The 17,992-nt window shown below is 39.7% G+C and overlaps 1 protein-coding gene across 16 annotated transcripts in view; it reads right to left on the bottom strand.

Moving 5' to 3' along the window:
* AFDN (afadin, adherens junction formation factor) overlaps nt 1–17,992 on the bottom strand; it is a 221,141-nt gene that overhangs the window by 89,256 nt on the left and 113,893 nt on the right. For all 16 annotated transcript variants that reach the window (XM_024205965.2, XM_026649712.2, XM_026649711.2 and 13 more), the window contains exons 9-12: nt 10,870–10,964; nt 8,543–8,805; nt 2,472–2,541; nt 1,279–1,397 (exon numbers count right to left, since the gene is read on the bottom strand). In XM_024205965.2, the coding sequence (XP_024061733.1) occupies nt 1,279–1,397; nt 2,472–2,541; nt 8,543–8,805; nt 10,870–10,964 (547 nt within the window). The remainder of the gene's footprint in view (nt 1–1,278; nt 1,398–2,471; nt 2,542–8,542; nt 8,806–10,869; nt 10,965–17,992) is intronic.

Genomic DNA, 17,992 nt, shown 5'->3' on the forward strand with positions numbered 1-17,992 from the left:
CTGCAGAAGTTGTCTCAGCTCACGGGTGGTAGAAAGGAACTGGAGAGATAGTCACTCCACGCAAGCCCTCAGTTTGGTGCACAGAAGGTTACAGGCACGGACCAGTGGATACTGCTAGCAAATGTCTTCCAGTTTTAGATACACGCAGTGCATGTGCACCTCAAATACAACACATATAGGCTGTCCCTGGCGGGGGCGGGGTCCAAGACAAATGAGCCTCCCCGCTAGTCTCCTCGCCATCCGCCTGCGCACCCGCTGCTCTCCTCCTCGCCGTCTGCCTGCCCACCTGCTACTCGCCTCCTCGCCAGCTGGCACGCCCCCTCCCGCGTCTACCGCTCTCCTCCCTGCTAGTTTCCTCGCCAGTCGGCTGGCGCTCCCCCTCCCCTGTCCGCCCGCCTGCTGCTCTCCTCCTCGCCGTCCACCCACCCCCTCAACCCCTGCCTCCCAGCTAGTCTCCTTGCCATCCGTCCGCTACTCTCCTCCTCGCCGTCCGTCCGCCTGCCTGCCTCCCCGTTCGCCTCCTCACCCCGCCTGTCCACCCGCCTCACCTCTCCACCCGCCTCCTCACCTGAATATCTGGACAAATGATGTCCAGATTGTACATCGGTCAGGATGCGGGACAAAGGGCTAAGTATCGGGACAGTCACCCCAATTCGCCCTACCCAAGAGACGGCTCTGCATATAGGGATCATCACTAAAAGAACTTAAACTTAAGAACAGATTTTATGAAGACTCACAGAGACAAACATCATACTTTGATTGTTTTACCAGGTTTTGACCAATGTTTTACAAATTAGGGAAGACTGAAATGACTAGAGGCTGAAATTGTCACCAAATCCTGCCAACTGCATTGCTACAAGGACTAAAAGAAGCTTACAGTTATGCCCCACGTTCAGACAGAAAAACACATCAACCCACAGTTGACAAATGTAGAAGCCCAACCAATAGATGACAAGAAATTCTGTACCTGTTAAAATACTCCATTAGATGCGTTTAAATTATCAAAAAAAATCAACAACGGTCTAACAAATTCAGAAAATAGCAATTTGTCTGGAAAAACCAGTGATATAAATTACAGAAAAATCAAAACTAAGATAAAAATAAGATATTTTAATATTCTCTTAATTTCATCCTTTATTTTGGAAAGGGTTAAAAACATTTTTTCCCAGGCAGACACGTACCATTTCAATACATCTTGATGAGACTTTGCTTCATGTTTCCAGAAAAGACATCTGTTTAATTGACAATATCAGAAATAATAGAATATGTATTTCCTACCTGCCGTCGTGCCTGCGATAATCTTGCTGCTGTTCCACTCTAATCATTGGCTTCACCATTCCTCGTTCAGCTGTGCTGGATGCTGATGAAGTTCTGTCACCATCCAATCTATTGGTGCTCTAACTCAAACAGGAAGACAAATCTTTAACATGCACGCATTAGATCAGCCAAGTCTTACGTTCATCACTATGAAAAAAAACTTATTTCAAGGCTGCCAGAAGGGGACAGTGAACAGAGAAGACTACAAAACAGAAGACAGCAATGCAGCATGTGTTATCACCACAATGAAATTTTCATACTAGCTATTCAAAACATCACAACAGCCAACTAGAAACATATTTTTGGCAATGTATTGGCAGGAATTTTAAAACCAACGAAGTTAACATTAACAGAAAGCCAGTAACAGTGCTTAGAATGATGCAAAGATTCTACAGATTCTTGCTTAAAACAGTTTTAATATATAATAATTCCGAAACTAGGAATAACAGGCTGCCTTTCTTCAAAATGTCAGTTACCGAAGTTAAATAAAACCTCAGTAATAAAATAAAAAAAAGTTTTTAAACACTGATTAAAAATCCTTTCCCCTCTCAATTTCTCAGTGTTTATACTTCTGACGTATGCTGTTATTTCACTAGTTTTCCAATATTCAGTCCCTCCCCCAAGCTAGACAGAACCTGAATTTCTAATGTTAAAAAAAAAAAAAACAACAACTCCTATTTTTGAAAAAAAAATCTTGCTGTTCTTTATACATCATAAAGAAGCATAAAAGGGCACACATCCATTTTTTCCCTCTTTATAGGTCAGCTATCATCAGCATTATGGGCTTCAGTCTTACAGGTGGCTTTACAATGCATTCTTCCCCACTTCATTTACTCATGCACCTTTGACTGTGTAACCTGTCCTCTGTCCAGTAAACCATTTCTTTCAGAACTTACGCTAATACTCCAAACCTCTGACATGTTTCAAAGTATTTTTAAAAATTGCAGTTTTTCCTAAAAAAGTTCTTCTCTCCTTAAACAGAAAGTATGCTAGATGCTATACAGACATATAAAAAGATAGTCACTCATCCAAAAAGCTTACCTAGGGCCACTCAAGAGCCACACAATATTTCATAATTGGTGAGCTTTAACAACAAACTGGGAATATAAACTATAAATGTAATCATTTTTGACCAGTCTAATTACAGTTGATACCTTGCTCGCTGGTAATGCTGTTCCACTGTGAACATCTCCCTCCAGATCAAATGTTGTTTCCTGAACAACCCTGAGAAGATTAAGACCAAAAAAACCTCTAGTAACTTTCAAGAAGAAATTACAAATATGCAGTATAAAAAACAATGGTACAGGATAGCTAAGGTACACTGCAAACCAAATAGCTCTGCTATACCGCCTTATTTTTTAATATTTGTATTTAAAATACTGTATTGATAGGACATATTTATACATAGGCTTGACAGAATTCGATTTTTATTTTATAATTTTGATGTTTCAATATCAATGTTTACTGTTAAGCATTTGTTCTGTTTTTATTGATTTAAATTTTCACAGTTGTGCAAAATTGTGGGTTTTAAGGTGGTTTTTTTTTCAAGTTTTATGTATTTAAATATTCACAGCTGCAAGAAACTACAGGGTGGTAAGACAAGAAAATTTAATGACAGTAGATGTTGAGATTCAGGAAGTGAAAGTTTTATAACCACTGAAACAAATTGTATATTTTGACATGCAATGTTGACAAAAAATAAATATCCTTAAACAGCACTTTTCTTACTTTGCCTATCTGTAAATTTCAATTATTGAAATATTTTTTCCCTTGGTTTGTGTGTGTGTACCGGTGAAACGGACGTAGCAGTAAGATAGCTCTGAGGTCCAGGATGGGTCTCCAACTTCCCTTCCATTTGGGTAATAGGAAGTAATGAGAATAGAATCCCTTGCCTCGTAAATGTTGAAGTACTGGTTCTATGGCTCATAACTGCATGAGGCGATCTATCTCCTGCTGCAGGAGACTCATGAGAAGGGTCCCTAAAGAGGCATGATGGGGAAGGGTGTTCTGGAGGGGGCATGGATGGAATATCTGCATCTGATGATCTCTAGGACCCATCTGTCTGAGGTGATATGCTCCCAGGCGCTGTGGAACGCTGCCAAAACGGTGGCCAAATGGGTGGATGGTCACAGATAGTAGTGGAGAGAGGTCTCGCAGAGCCTTGACCTGCCCTAAAAAGTGGAAGTGGGAGCCTGATGGCTTTCACTTTGAAAACTTTCCCTTTTTCTGCTGGGGCTCATAGTTCCGTTGTGATGGGAATTGGGATGAATAAGGCTTCTGTTGGTATTGAGGGTTAAAATGTCTCTTTTGCCCTGGTGTGGAGATTCCCAGTTACCTGAGAGTGGCCCTGGAATCCTTCAAAGAGAGAGGCATCGGTCTTCTTGGCGAAAAGCTTCACACCCTTAAAGGGGAGGTCCTCCACCATGATCTGCACCTCCTTCGGGAATCCCGAGAGGTGGAGCCACGACTCCCATCTCATTACCACAGCTGTGGAGATGGTCCTGGCAGCCGTGTCAGCAGCATCAAGGGCCGATTGCAAAGATGTTTTTGCTACCAGTTGCCCCTCCTGGATGATGGCCTTGAAGAAATCCTGGGAGCTCTCTGGGAGCTTATCAATAAAGTTGTGTAGTTTATTGTAATTCATCTAGTCATACTTTGCTGTGAGTGCCTGGTAGTTGGCAATTCAAAACTAAGTTGGCCGAGGAATACGCCTTCCAGTCTCTGTCATAGGTGTTGTCTTAAGAGTGGTTCTGTCAGCCATGAGAGTTCACAGCATCCACCACGATGGAATTTGGTGGTGTGTGGGTGAATAGGAATTCATGATGTCCCCGCAAAGGAATCAATTTTTTGTCCGCCCACTTGCATGTTGGAGTCACTGAGGCCAGGGTTTGCCACACCATCTTAGCTGGTTTCAGAGTAGCAGCCATGTTAGTCTGTATCCGCAAAAAGAACAGGAGTACTTGTGGCACCTTAGAGGCTAGCAAATTTATTTGAGCATAAGCTTTCGTGGGCTACAGCCCACTTCATCAGATGCATAGAATGGAACATACAGCACAAAGATATTTATATATACAGAGAACATGAAAAGGCGGAAGTAGCCATACCAACTGTAAGAGGCCAATCAATTGAGATGAGCTATCAGCAGGAGAAAAAAACTTTTGAAGTGATAATCAAGATGGCCCATAGAAGGTGTGAGGATACTTAACATGGGGAAATAGATTCAATTAGTGTAATGACCCAACCATTCCCAGTCTCTGTTCAAACCTAAGTTAATGGTATCTAATTTGCATATTAATTAAAGTTCAGCAGTCTCTCTTTGGAGTCTGTTTTTGATGTTTACACCATCTTAGCTGGGTGTAGGATGGCCTTGTTGATTGGCAATGTGATTTTGGAAGTAGATGAAGCATGGAGGATGTCAATAGGCTGGTGATGCGTATCTTTAACCAACTCCAATGGCATGCAAAGCGTGTCCGCCACTCTCTTCGCCAGCTCTTGGAACAAGCGGAAGTTATCCATCATGGAAGGTGGCGATGGCATAATCGCTTTGTCCAGCAAAGAAGAGGATATGGCTTTGGGTTTGATCTGCTCCTCTGTGTCCACCTCCTGCTCCTCCACTTCTTGGGATTCTGAGGCGTACAATGCTGTAGCTGAGGGGGTGTGCCTGGGAGGCTCTCAGGTGATGCTTGGTGCCCTTGAGGCCACTGCGGAGGGATAGGGCCTGGCGAAGGTACTCATGGATGACCATACCAAGATGGTGGTGGTGCCATCTGGTGGTACATTCCTGGATCCTGTTGATAGTGTGTCCCATATAGAGCTTTGGTGGAGTATAGAGAAACCCCATCTAGCTCATTGTCGATCCCTCACTTGACATCAGAGGGGCATGGCATAATTGTCGGGGAAATAACCCTTGATTGGCCATGGCTCAGTTCCAGTACCAAGGGACTGAGAGTCAGGAGCTTCCAACATAGCCAGGTCACCAGCCTGATGGAATTCTGCCAGTACCGAATGTCCTGGCATTGGTGGTGGTGCCAGGGAGATGGGGACCTCATCTGTACCAATCTCTCCGGTGCCAAATGCGTCAATGCTGCTGGTGGTATCCATGACAGCTCACACACCAGAAGCATCTTAGGGAGTTTGCTCTTGTGTTTTCGTACCGAAGATTCAGTGCCCAAGCCCAAAGGGTCTGTGAGCCTATCAACAGTACTGGACACTGAGTGTGCCATGAGGCATGGGTGCCAGACAATCTTGGTACCGGCGGTGCTGAGGATACTAACCAAGTGAGATGGTGATCGCTTTCGGCTATTCCTGGGCTTGCTGAAGGGAGTTCCCACTCTTTTTCGACTTGGGAGTGGACTCCCCAGACAGTTTCTTCGACCCACTATCTTTCCAAGACAAAGGTTGAGGGGAAGACTCATGCTCACTGAAGGGCTTGGGTCAGAGAGCCGCCTCCATAAAGATGATTTTTTGGTGGAGCTCTGTGTCCTTGTGGGAGCTCGGTCAGAGCTGCTGATAGAGGGAATACTTTAGTTGGCTGTGGCCCTCACCGAGGCAGCGAATGCGCTGGGAGTGCTTGTCTGCAACTGGGATCGCCTCGCTGGAAACACAACACTCCTTGAAGCCCGGAGAGTCTGGTGTACCCTTAACTGCTTTACAATTTGCTATGTTTTAGGAGAACAGCCTGCAGTGAGCTTCTTTAGTCTTCTGCACGTAGACTAATTTGAACAAATGAACCAGAACACACACATCGATTTTTAGTTACGTGCAATCCTTTTTGCCTACTGATTGATAAAAAAGGCTACACACTTAAAATGGAAACCTTTACATGATACAAATCTCATTACACTGACCACAGGATAGGAAACAAGTATGTTTTCCTGGGTTTTGATAACACCGTTATAAAACATTAATTCTTCAATGAAAATATTATCCATGAACTATCAAACATCTGATTACTACCTAGAGATGGGGCCTACCTTGTATCACCTTATATTCCCTGGCAACAAACTTCTCTAGCATGAAAAACTCAAAAGCATAATTAGACACCCCTATAACCAATGGGAGTCTGCAGGATGACAAAATTAGGGACTTTGAAGCCAAATCCCAGCACAGGGGAGAAGCCAATGAAAATATAACCTTGTGTGTGTTTTGGGTACCCCCACTGCACATAAAGGATTCTGTTGCAGCAGTACTCCAATACCCACTCTATGAGGATAGACACTGGAGATTAATTATAACAATTGATATTTCTGGACCTGAGAAAAGATACCCAGTCACAAAAAGAGATGCTACTTTCTAATTACTGCAGTAGTCCTGTAGAGAAAAAAGCTGCGTATCAACTATAAAATTATCAACTTTACAGACTTTTGGTCTGATCTGAATTGAGAAAATATGCATGGCAACAGATCTCAGAGAGGACTCAATAAGTGAGTACAGCCTTTTGCAAAAGAATTTATGAGTTTCAAATACAATAGTCTGTTTATTATTGTCATTCCTCAGATCATAATTTAAAATAATCGTTAAACAGTAGTTTTTACCAGTGGTTTATTTAGCTGAAGAACATAAAATTATTTAACTTACGCAATTAAAACTATGTGTACAAGTTTTACAAAGGAGAGACTTTTTTCTTTGCTGTTAGGATTACATTTCTGAATGCTTGCCAAGGAGAGGAACTCCCTCTCCACAGTCAATGAGCTGCTCCATCTTTGGACCGTGAATCTTTTTTAAAACAATACAAATTCACAAGTATGGTACTGTCCAAGAGTTGCCAGATGGGTTTATTGTATTTTGTGACCCTGAAAGGAATGTAACATCTATAACCTATACTTCAAAAGTTGACTTGACTTCCTCTGATATAAGGGGGGCAGGGGGAGAATCTCACAAAAAAGGACAAAAAACCTGTTGACTGACTGATTCTGGACCAATGCCTTTCAAGGAATAAAAACTTTTCATCCATAATGAAGATCACAGAAAAGCAGCTTTCACAAAATTCTCTAACTTCTTATACTGAATGCTCATGTGTACTTTTTTCAGAGTAGCAGCCGTGTTAGTCTGTATCCGCAAAAAGAACAGGAGTACTTGTGGCACCTTAGAGACTAACAAATTTATTAGCACATAAGCTTTCGTGGGCTATGCTCTAATAAATTTGTTAGTCTCTAAGGTGCCACAAGTACTCCTGTTCTTCATGTGTACTTTGAGTTTTAAACAAAAATCCAGAATAGGAAGATGACTGTGGTAAAAGTATAGATTTTTAAAATTAACTGGCAATTCAATGACAACATAATATGCCTCTTCTCACCAATGTGTTTCACAATGGATAATTTCTTACATAATCAGCTTTTGTGCCTCAATTTCTTCCACCCAGAACATCCTACTCTAGTAGTTTCCTTTGGACCAGTCAGAGAAGAGAGCAGATCATCAATATTTTACATCTTCCAAGTAGTTCTGTATGGTTTTAAATCCTGCGGCTCTCTGCATATTTTCATTTCCAATGAACATGAAGCTGTAAGGCCAGGCAATATTTGTCCTCATATCTATGTATCTAATATTGCACCCATCAAAATAATATGAGCACAAATAATAGGTGAAAACTTAGGATTGCTGGACTCTAGGCACAGAAAAAAGAGGAGCAACTGTTACACATCTGGAAGACAAGGCCACAAGGTAAAATATTGGGCTCCCTATTCTGACATCTCAAATGGAGTTTTGCAATCATCCATTTCCGAGGGGGAATCCAGATATTTTAGAAACTCTTGATAAAATCCAGTGTAAGTGGCAAATAGCAGAGATGCACCCAAAGTACATCTTTTTCTGTTTTGTTTATGCACATCTAGTCTAATGAAACTTCCGAAGTTACTAAGGAAAAATAATAGCACCAGACTCACTATGTAAAGTCAGTAAATTTCTTATGTTCCTGGTGTTTGACTGAGCTGTCGTGAAATGTATTAGGATTCTAATTCCGCCCCCCCCCCATTTTGGACTGGTGAATCAGTGTCATGAGAAAAATATACTTCTATATTTAATAATGAAACAAACATATGCAAGTCCTAAAAACTTCACAAGGTGGAGCTAAAGTATTATAATAGTTATATTTCTACTATAAATTTTACTTAGAACAATTAAGAGTAGGCACTCAGAGCCTGATGGTCTTACACTCAAGACTCCATATTATTTTATTATTTCAAGGCTCTATATTATTTTCACTCAAAAAATAGGATTGTGTACTCACCCAGTTTTGTGCCTTGGACCTTTGATCATGAGACCTGCATCTAGAGTTCTTTTAGGAATAATGTGGTCCTGACTGGGATCCACAAATTTAAATACATGAGATGATCCAAACTGAACCTTCATGCCACTTTGCAGCATGGTGGTCTCTGAAATACGCTGACCTTCTACATAAGTTTCAGCGTCAATGCTTCTTGGTGTAACAGTAACAACTCCATCCATATTGGTGAGATCACAGTGATGAGACTGAATTCCTGGACCAAACAACTGGAAATACAAATATTCAATAGTTCTAAAATTACCTAACTCAGAATCACTGCAGAAACAAAGCATAACTGTGTACCCCAATTCACCCTAATTGCAGTATATGGATATATTTTACTCCTGCCTCTGAATTTTCATTAGAAATTTATCAATTAAAGCATCAGTAATTTAATCTTAGCTTAAGCTTTGCTCCAAGTGAAGACAACCATAACGTGTTTTTGCAGCATATTTTAGCTAAATATTTCCACTCAAAATATACTTTGCACATTATTAATAAACTGTTGTTATAAATATGCTGCCCATAATTGAATTGCAAGATCCACAAAGGGACTTAGGAGCCAAAGTCTGAGTTTTAGGTACCACTGTGATCCACACAAAACTGCCTAACCCCATAGGTTCCTATGGTGCCTAAATTTTTGCTGTAGAAGTTCCTTAAGTGCCTAAGATTCTGCCTCTGAGCATGCACACAGCTACCTGAAACTTCAATCCCAGCACAATTCTCAAACTAGGGGAAGATAGACACTGACCCACCTACCTTGCCTGTGCGGTCTGATCTGGTAGGCAAGCTTTGAGCATGCCTAACTCCACATAAGCGGGGGGAGAGCGGGAGAGTGAGGAGGGGAAGGAGGCCTCCCTTATAACCCTTAGCCCAGTAGTTAGGGTAATCACCTGGGATAGAAAAACCCCAGTTCAATTCCCTCTTCTTTCTGATAAAAAGAGATTTGAACAGGGGTCTACCAGCTCTCTGGTGAATGACCTAGTCACTGGACTAGAGAGTGATTCTCACAGCTTCCGGCCCAAATAATATTTTATTAAAGTGGAATGGCTTCAACAAGAGAGACAGAAGGCCCATGTCAGATTATCCCATAGATCAGTGATTAGGGCACTAACCTGAGATATGGGAGATCCTTGTTCAAATGCCTTCTCATCAGGCAGCAGGGAAAATTGAGAAGAGGCCTCCTACATCCTAGTGAGTACCCTAGTCACTGGGATAAGGGAGGTCTCTCCACCGCAGCCATCTGTGTGGAGTTAGGCAGGCACCTAAGTCTTTCTCGCAAGAAACTGCTTGGATGTCTAAGCTGCCTGACTCCTGGTGAGGGGTTCCCAGCTGCAGATCACTAACAGAGATAGGCATTTCCCCGCAGCCCGGATCCAAGAGGGGCAGGGCTTAGGTAGCTCCCCAACTAGTGAGCTGACTTTTGTGGATCCCATTCTCCAGGTGCTTCTATCTTCCCATTCATTTTAGACAACTAAAACTCAGGGTTTGTGAATTCCAGTAATTTTCAAGAGGTCTAAAAGATAGACATTGCAACACCTGAGTCCTTTTGTGGATAAAAGACTTGAACCTGCAAATACTTACACACTAGTAAAGTGGATGAGGATGGATGGTTCAGTGGTTAGGGTGGTAGCCTGGGACATGAGAGACTCCTCTGCCACAAACATCATGTGTGATTCAGGACAAGTTACAGTCTCTCTGTACCTCAGTTCCCCATTTTACTTCCCTAGATCACAGCGTTGTTGTGAGGATAAATACATTAAAGACTGTGAGGCATTTTGATTCAATTTACAACAATTGGTTTCAACTTTACGATGCTCGGTCATGCAATGGAGTGGATTGCGGTTCCGAGTTACGATGTTTTGACTTATGATGCAATTTTCAGGAACCAATTGTGTCGCAAGTCCAAGGACTACCTGTATTCATTTTTGTGTTTAAAGGATCAAGCCTTCAGTTTCTTCTTTAAGCAAAACAGAAAAAACAAATCAAAGCATTCCGATCAACAGAAAATCATTTGTGTTTGCATTAGATTTATTTGCTCTTCTGACTTGTAAAGGTAAGTCACTTCGGCCAGATGTGCTCAGGATGAAGTAAACTGGTAGGTACAGAGTGGCTTTTTTTAAATGCATTTTGAATTAATGCTTACTAACAGGAAAGCCTGAGGCCCATGCTGAGGGGGTTAAATAATTAAATAGTTACGGTCCTCAGTGAACTGAGCTAGTTCCCAGGATTACACATGTGACTGGTTGAAGTTCAGATCAGCTCTTTCACTTGAGGCTGTTTTTCCTCACCTGGATGGAATTGTCATCAAATTTTTCAGTTCCAACTTCAGTGACACTTAATTGTAGACGATAGAGTTTTGGCTTATCTCTTGAGTCAGAACCATCTGTAGAGTAAGTGTAAAGCACTTGATTTGCAAATATTATAGCTTGATTTCTAATTCATATTACAAACTCAAAATACCTAATTCTGAATTAATGTTCACCAAAAATTAATCTAATTTGTGTCCTTAAACTTTGTTAGAAACACTGAAGGGTTGCTAAAGTTTATGTGAAAAAAAGATAATATGGATGGTAAATATTAAATAGGAAAGCCTATGCAAATGAAAATTGCTTTAGCAACTGCAGAAAGGAAAAGAATCTTTTCATTAGAGCTTTCTACTGTACATATTCTTGTATATTTCCATTTGTGCTTAAATAGTAGCTTACAGTATAGAGGAAGTCATTTTCCTCAGGCTTCTGATATATACGAACAGAGAAAGAAAAAAATAAGGATTTCAAAAATATTTGTATGAAATGTGTAGATGTCAGCACCACAGATATAGGTCTAAGCCTTGTCTCTATCACAGCACCTCTAATGAAATGCATATTGCCATCAATACCTACATCACTGTGTCAGGTAGCCTGTGAGACCAATTTTTTTCCCCCTTTACCAGATGCTGAAACAAGTCAAAAAGCCAATAAATAAATAAATAAAATAGATCCTTGTAGAAACGGTTATCCTACTAAACATATGCCTGTGTCAGCTTCTTCCTCATGGATGAGAAATGACAATTCTGATACATTTGTAAGAGAACTATGACCTCAGTAATGTTCCTCCTGAGCTTATCTTCAGTCCCAGCGACCTACATTTTGATCTTGCAGAAAATGAAACTGGGGATAAAAGAGGAACCGGAGACCCTAAGAATATTATTCTCTTTAAAATGTACACACTAGCCCCTACTCTCCCTTTCCCACCAAAGAAAACCAAATGTGCGCACATACATATGCACCCCTTTTAGTGAGACATATTGAAGAGGAGAGAACTTAGCTGCCATCTCCTCTAGCCATCTACCATTGATTTTCATGCATATACACAAACTCATTTTACAGTTAGGTATTACAGCTTTTAATGCTAATGGAAACTTATGCATCTTACTTTCCCCCCCCAAAAAACGAGTGCATAAGTTCAAAATCTCTGTCTGATATCTAGAATGGGACACACAGCGGGCCACAAGATGAAAAATATTGTTGCCTACAAATAGCATACCAATTATTTTTAATTTCAGTCTGTACACAAAAGCACTAGAGAATGTTATTCAAATTACAGCACATGTAGAAATGCTCTTCAATGGGGGAGTGGTGATTTTGTACATTAAAATGGAAACCAATACATATGGGATCTTCATGGGGACAAAGGCCACGGGAAATCTCTCAAAATTATTGTATTGAAACTCAGTTTGGGGAACAATTGTATGTCTAGAATACATGTCATTTAAACAGCCCCACTACACATCTTTTATAGCAATCAAATCAATTTTATGCTTCAGCATCTGAAAACAAGAGGTAGGTATAGTGTCTATCCACATTCTTCCACACCCATGATTAATTTGACATTTTATCAGTCAGAAATTGAAAATTTATTCATAGTCCAGAACTAAGTTTTACAGTTTAGCGCAGATTCCTGAAAGCCCCTTAAAAATCACTCCTAATTCCTGAGCTTTTGTTAACCTACATTTTCAGGTCTCTGTCTAGGAACACAGGAACTGCCAGACTAGATCAACCCACAATCCATTTAGCCCAGTATTCGGTCTTCGACAGCAACCAGTACTTGATGCTTCAGAAAAGTTGCAAGAAGCCCCAATGTAGGCAGATTGGGGATGATTACCCTCTCATCCCCAATCTCTAAGCCCTGAAGCACGAAATCATATATTCATTCCATTTTTTTGTTCACATTATCAAAACGTCAGATATTCTTATTATCCATGACTGTCTAATCCCTTTTTGCTCTATTCTTGGTTTCAAAAGACATTTTGTGGCAATAAATTCCATAGTCTAATTATGCTTTGTATAGAGACAGTACTTCCTTTTATCAGTTTTGAATCTGCTACCTTTCAATTTAGTTGAACGTCCACTTGTTCTTGCATTCTGAAATACAGAGAACAGCAGCACCTGATCTACCTTCTCTTAACCACTCCGTGTATATACTTTTATGACATCCCCTCTAGTCATCTCTTTTTTAAGGTAAACAATCTCACTTCTTTTCAAGTTTCTCTTGATATGCAAGTTCTTCTTTACCAGCGAACCACTGAATATATGACTGTTTTAGAAGCCCATATCCTTAAAGGGCACTTCCCTTGCAGATTCATCTTCTTAGGTTGCTCTCCTCATCCAAGGTGCTTTACTTCCACTATATTGCTATCTGCACTGCCCACGAAGTTCACAAACATACATATCTTTGAAATACTATATGCCAGTGCTTTATTGTACAGGATATTAATGAATTACACTTAACTGCCAGCACACAGAAGACAGCACAGCAGCTGATGAAAGCCACATACAGACCGAAAAAAAAGGAAGACACAGGAGAAGGGTTAAGTGATAATGTAGAAGAGGAGAGAAACAGCAGAAGGTGCAAATTTTCTTAATTTAAATGGGTAAAAGTTACACAATAGCAAATCTACAGAAATCTAAAATTTCACCATATGATGTTTCAAGGAAAACTCCAGGCATGTATACTATTTATCCTATACACCTTTGATCATCTCACCTGCACTCTGCCCATTAATACTTCTCTCGAGGACTTATTTTTACATTACAAAATTCAAAACAGCAAAGTTTTGTTTTTAAATCTACAGGTGTTTCCACCTCCTCCTCCCAAATTCAGAATTCCCAACACCACAGATCCAAATGACACCTGACTGACGCCCTGAAGATGCAAGTTTCAGGCGTGTACCAGTGGCAACTATTCTACACCTAAAAATACCACAGTTTTAAAGATCAATAACTCAATATTCTGCAGTGCTAGTTTACTTAAAGGTTTTTACAGCTTCCGCTGAGCCGTCTACTGTTGGACTCAGGATGAAATCCTGGCCCCATTGAAGACAATGAAAGTTTGCTACTGATGTCATCTGCGGCCAGAATTTCAATCATGCTAACAAAGACACCTACGTTTTCATGCAGAGAGATATGAAAAAGGATTTTAGAGGTTTATTATTTGGGATATTTCTAAAATAGTTCTTCTGTTATGTATGCCACAGAAAAAATACTTATAGGCATAAACATAGGCACTTGCTTGGGATGATCTACATCTCGCATTCATGATTTTCTCTCTTGTGAATAGTGAACCCATATCACATTCTTACTAGTAAAACCTTATATCATACCGTCAGGTATTTCCTACATAGACATACACACCATAAAATATAATTACACACACACAAATACAAGGTATGGAGTTCACAAAGTTTTCGTTTATCTAAATTACAGAAATCTTCATTACTCATTGAGTGTCCAAGCCAATAAAACCTTTTATATCACCTTGCATATGCCACATATTTTATAGTTTCTTAAAAAAATTAGTACTTTGTTTTTTTAAAATCCATCCACTAATAAAGTCAGGTGTCTTAGTTATCATGAGAACAACTTTACAGGCTGCACAGAGAGAGAAAAATAGATTTAATAAAACTTTAGAAACCTCTGAAGAGTACTTTTCCATTCATCATAATTCCACAATGTTAAGGTCTAACTCGGATTTTCAACAGATAGAAGCAAACACAGCATTTCTCATTGGAAAGCTTCTAACCATTAGAGGAGTGAAGTTCTGGAACAGCCTTCCAAGGGGAATAGTGGGGGGAAAAGACATATCTGGCTTCAAGACTAAGCTTGATAAGTTTATGGAGGGGATGGTATGATGGGATAGACTAATTTTGGCAATTAATTGATCTTTGATTATTAGCAGGTAAATATGCCCAATGGTCTGTGCTGGGATGTTAGATGGGGTGGGATCTGAGTTACTACAGAGAATTCTTTCCTGGGTGCTGGCTGGTGAGTCTTGCCCACATGCTCAGGGTTTAACTGATCGCCATATTTGGGGTCGGGAAGGAATTTTCCTCCAGGGAAGATTGGCAGAGGCCCTGGAGGTTTTTCGCCTTCCTCTGCAGCATGGGGCACGGGTCACTTGCTGGAGGATTCTCTGCACCTTGAGGTCTTTAAACCACGATTTGAGGACTTCAATAACTCGGGCATAGGTTAGGGGTTTGTTACAGGAGTGGGTGGGTGAGATTCTGTGACCTGCATTGTGCAGGAGGTCAGACTAGATGATCTTAATGGTCCCTTCTGACCTTAAAGTCTATGAGTAACAGTCCCATTCCAATGGTGTTAATTATTACAATGGGTTAGGTCTTGTTTACATATATAAAATACAATCCCTGCTCCCAAAAACTTACGGTTTAAGAAAGTTGTTCCTTTCCCTAATAGGGCAAAGGTATCAAACTTTAAACCTGTCACTGATCCAGAATGGAAATATGGTTCATCCTGGAACTCAGACCATGCAGGTTTTTGGGGGGAAGGGTGGGAGGGACGCATGTGTGTCAAGGGGGAATTATACATTTGAGATTGAAAGGAAATATTTATATGGCAGGATACTAATTTTAAAAACTATCAATTTTTTTTTGAAGCTCTGAAATTTGAAATGTTGTAAAAATTCCTAGGGAGATGTGCATTATTGGGCACACTGCATGTCAAGTAGTAGAAGGTGCACAATAAATAAGTGTATAACACTGATCTGTGTTTTATTTTATACACATACAGATACATGATGGTATAGTCTAAAATTTTTACTGGTGTAAACAAATAAACAGCATGGTAAAGATGTCTGCACCCCATCTGCACTACATCTGCCACAATTGGTAGCACTAGCAGAGATGCACAGGTGCAGAAAAATGCTTACAGATTTTCACTGTAGACATAGTTGGTTAGAGCTAACTTGGCATATACAGACATAAGCCAACATGAAAGTATAAACCTTAGGAAGGGAGATCAAATTAGCTTTTGTGTATTTTAAACTTGGTTATTTATGTGGCTCAGACCTTTCTAGATCATTGTGTAGGGAATGAACTGTATATCTTTTCTAACTTGGCATTTTACACGTTTCAAATGTCTTGATAAGATATTTTCTCTATGACTTCCTTAATAGTATTAATTTCTTCAAACATTTGTATTTGCATGCACACATTCTTACAAAGTGCCCACAACTGGAAAGCTAATATTATTTGAAGTAATAAAAATCTGCAAAGGTGATCTTGTCACCTAAAACTATTCAGAGAATAGTCATTTATGAAAATTTCTGATTTACCAACATACTGCCTAACAAGATAAAGCTGTAATTAGAGCTGGTTGGAAATTTTCTGATGAACTAGTTTGCTGAAAATACTGATTTGTTGAACCTGAAAGTTTCACAAAACACTTCAGATTCAACTAATTTTGTCCAGGATCGGTGGAGCATATTTAGTTTCAGAAACACCATATTTCAGTGATTTCTTGTTGTGTGTGTGTGTTTTTTTTTTTTTTTTTAAGTCCCTGGTTCACGGGAAATCTTTAAAAAATTGATTTTGTTCTGACAAAATTCCAAATTCTGACCAGCTCCAGTTGTAATAAGCATGTACTGCACAGTTAAAAAAAACCCACAACGATGCCCACCACAGATACTTTGTTATTAAAATATAGCAACAAGTAAGCTGATAACATATAAGGCACTATTAACTTTCCTACTGCTTTGTCATTCATCTTTTAACTTAATACAAAATGAAAGATGGAACTTCATACAATATTTGTTTTGCAAACTAGTTTTGATCAACAATTTCATATATTTGTTTAATCATGCTACAAAAAAAAATCAGTGCAATGTACCACTGATATATAGCCACTTTCATAACTACCCATTCAAAGATACTACACACTGAATTTATAAATTTGAGGAAGGTAGACTCTTGAAACAAAGTATACTACCATTCAGTATTACATACTCTGGATATATACATTATTATTTAGCTAGCTATGCACAGAGTAGCACCAGTTTAAAGGTGTAATTTTAAACTGATTTAGTTAAACCAGTGCAAAAGGCAATGTTGGACACACACCTCTGTTTAAACCAGGCAGGTTTACTTCATTGATTCATATATTCCAAGACCAAAAGGGGCCATTGTGATCATCTAGTTTGACCTCCTGTATAAACCACAAGCCAGATAACTTCCCCAAAATAATTTCTAGAGCAGATCTTTTAGAAAAACATTCAAACATGATTTAAAAATCTTCAGTGACAGAGAATCCACCATGACCCTTGCTAAATTGTTCCACTGGTTAAGTACTCTCACTGTTAAAAATTTACACCTCATTTCCAGTCTAAATTTGTCTAGCTTCAACTTCCAGCCATTGGATCGTGTTATACCTTTTTCTGCAAGACAGAAGAGCCAATTATCAATATTTGCTCCCCATGTAAATGCTTGTAGACTGCAGTCAAGTCACCCTTAACCTTCACTTTGTTAAACTAACTAGATTGAGCTCCTTGAGCTACCACTATAAGATAGGTTTTCTAATTCTTTAATCATTCTCATGGCTCTACTCATCAACATCCTTCTTGAATTGTGGACACCAAAACTGGACATAGTATTCCAATACCAGCTGCAATTCCAGGATCGTATTAGCCCTTTGGGTCACAGCACCGCACCGGGAGCTAATGTTCAGCTGATTATCACTACAACTCCCAAATCTTTTTCAGAGTCACTGCTTTTCCTATTCTGCAAGTATGGCCTACATTTTTTTGTTCCTATATATATAATATATATACATACACACACACACTTACATTTTGCCATATTAAAATACATATTGTTTACTTACACCCAGTTTACCAAACACTCCAGATCATTCTGTATCTGTGACCTGTCCTCTTCATTATTTACCCCACTCCAATTTTTGAGTCATCTGCAAATTTTATCAGTGATGATTTTATGTTTCCTTCCAGGTTATTACTCAAACTGTTAAATAGTATAGGGCCAAGAGCCAATCCCTGAGGGACCAACCCCCTTGATGTTCCTGTTTGATGTTCCAATACTCACTGAAAATCAACATTAATGGTCCAGCCAGCTCTTTTAAA

The sequence above is a fragment of the Terrapene carolina genome, unplaced genomic scaffold (assembly GCF_002925995.2).
Source record: "Terrapene carolina triunguis isolate 2854851 unplaced genomic scaffold, T_m_triunguis-2.0 Scaffold85, whole genome shotgun sequence".
Classification (NCBI taxonomy): domain Eukaryota; kingdom Metazoa; phylum Chordata; order Testudines; family Emydidae; genus Terrapene; species Terrapene triunguis.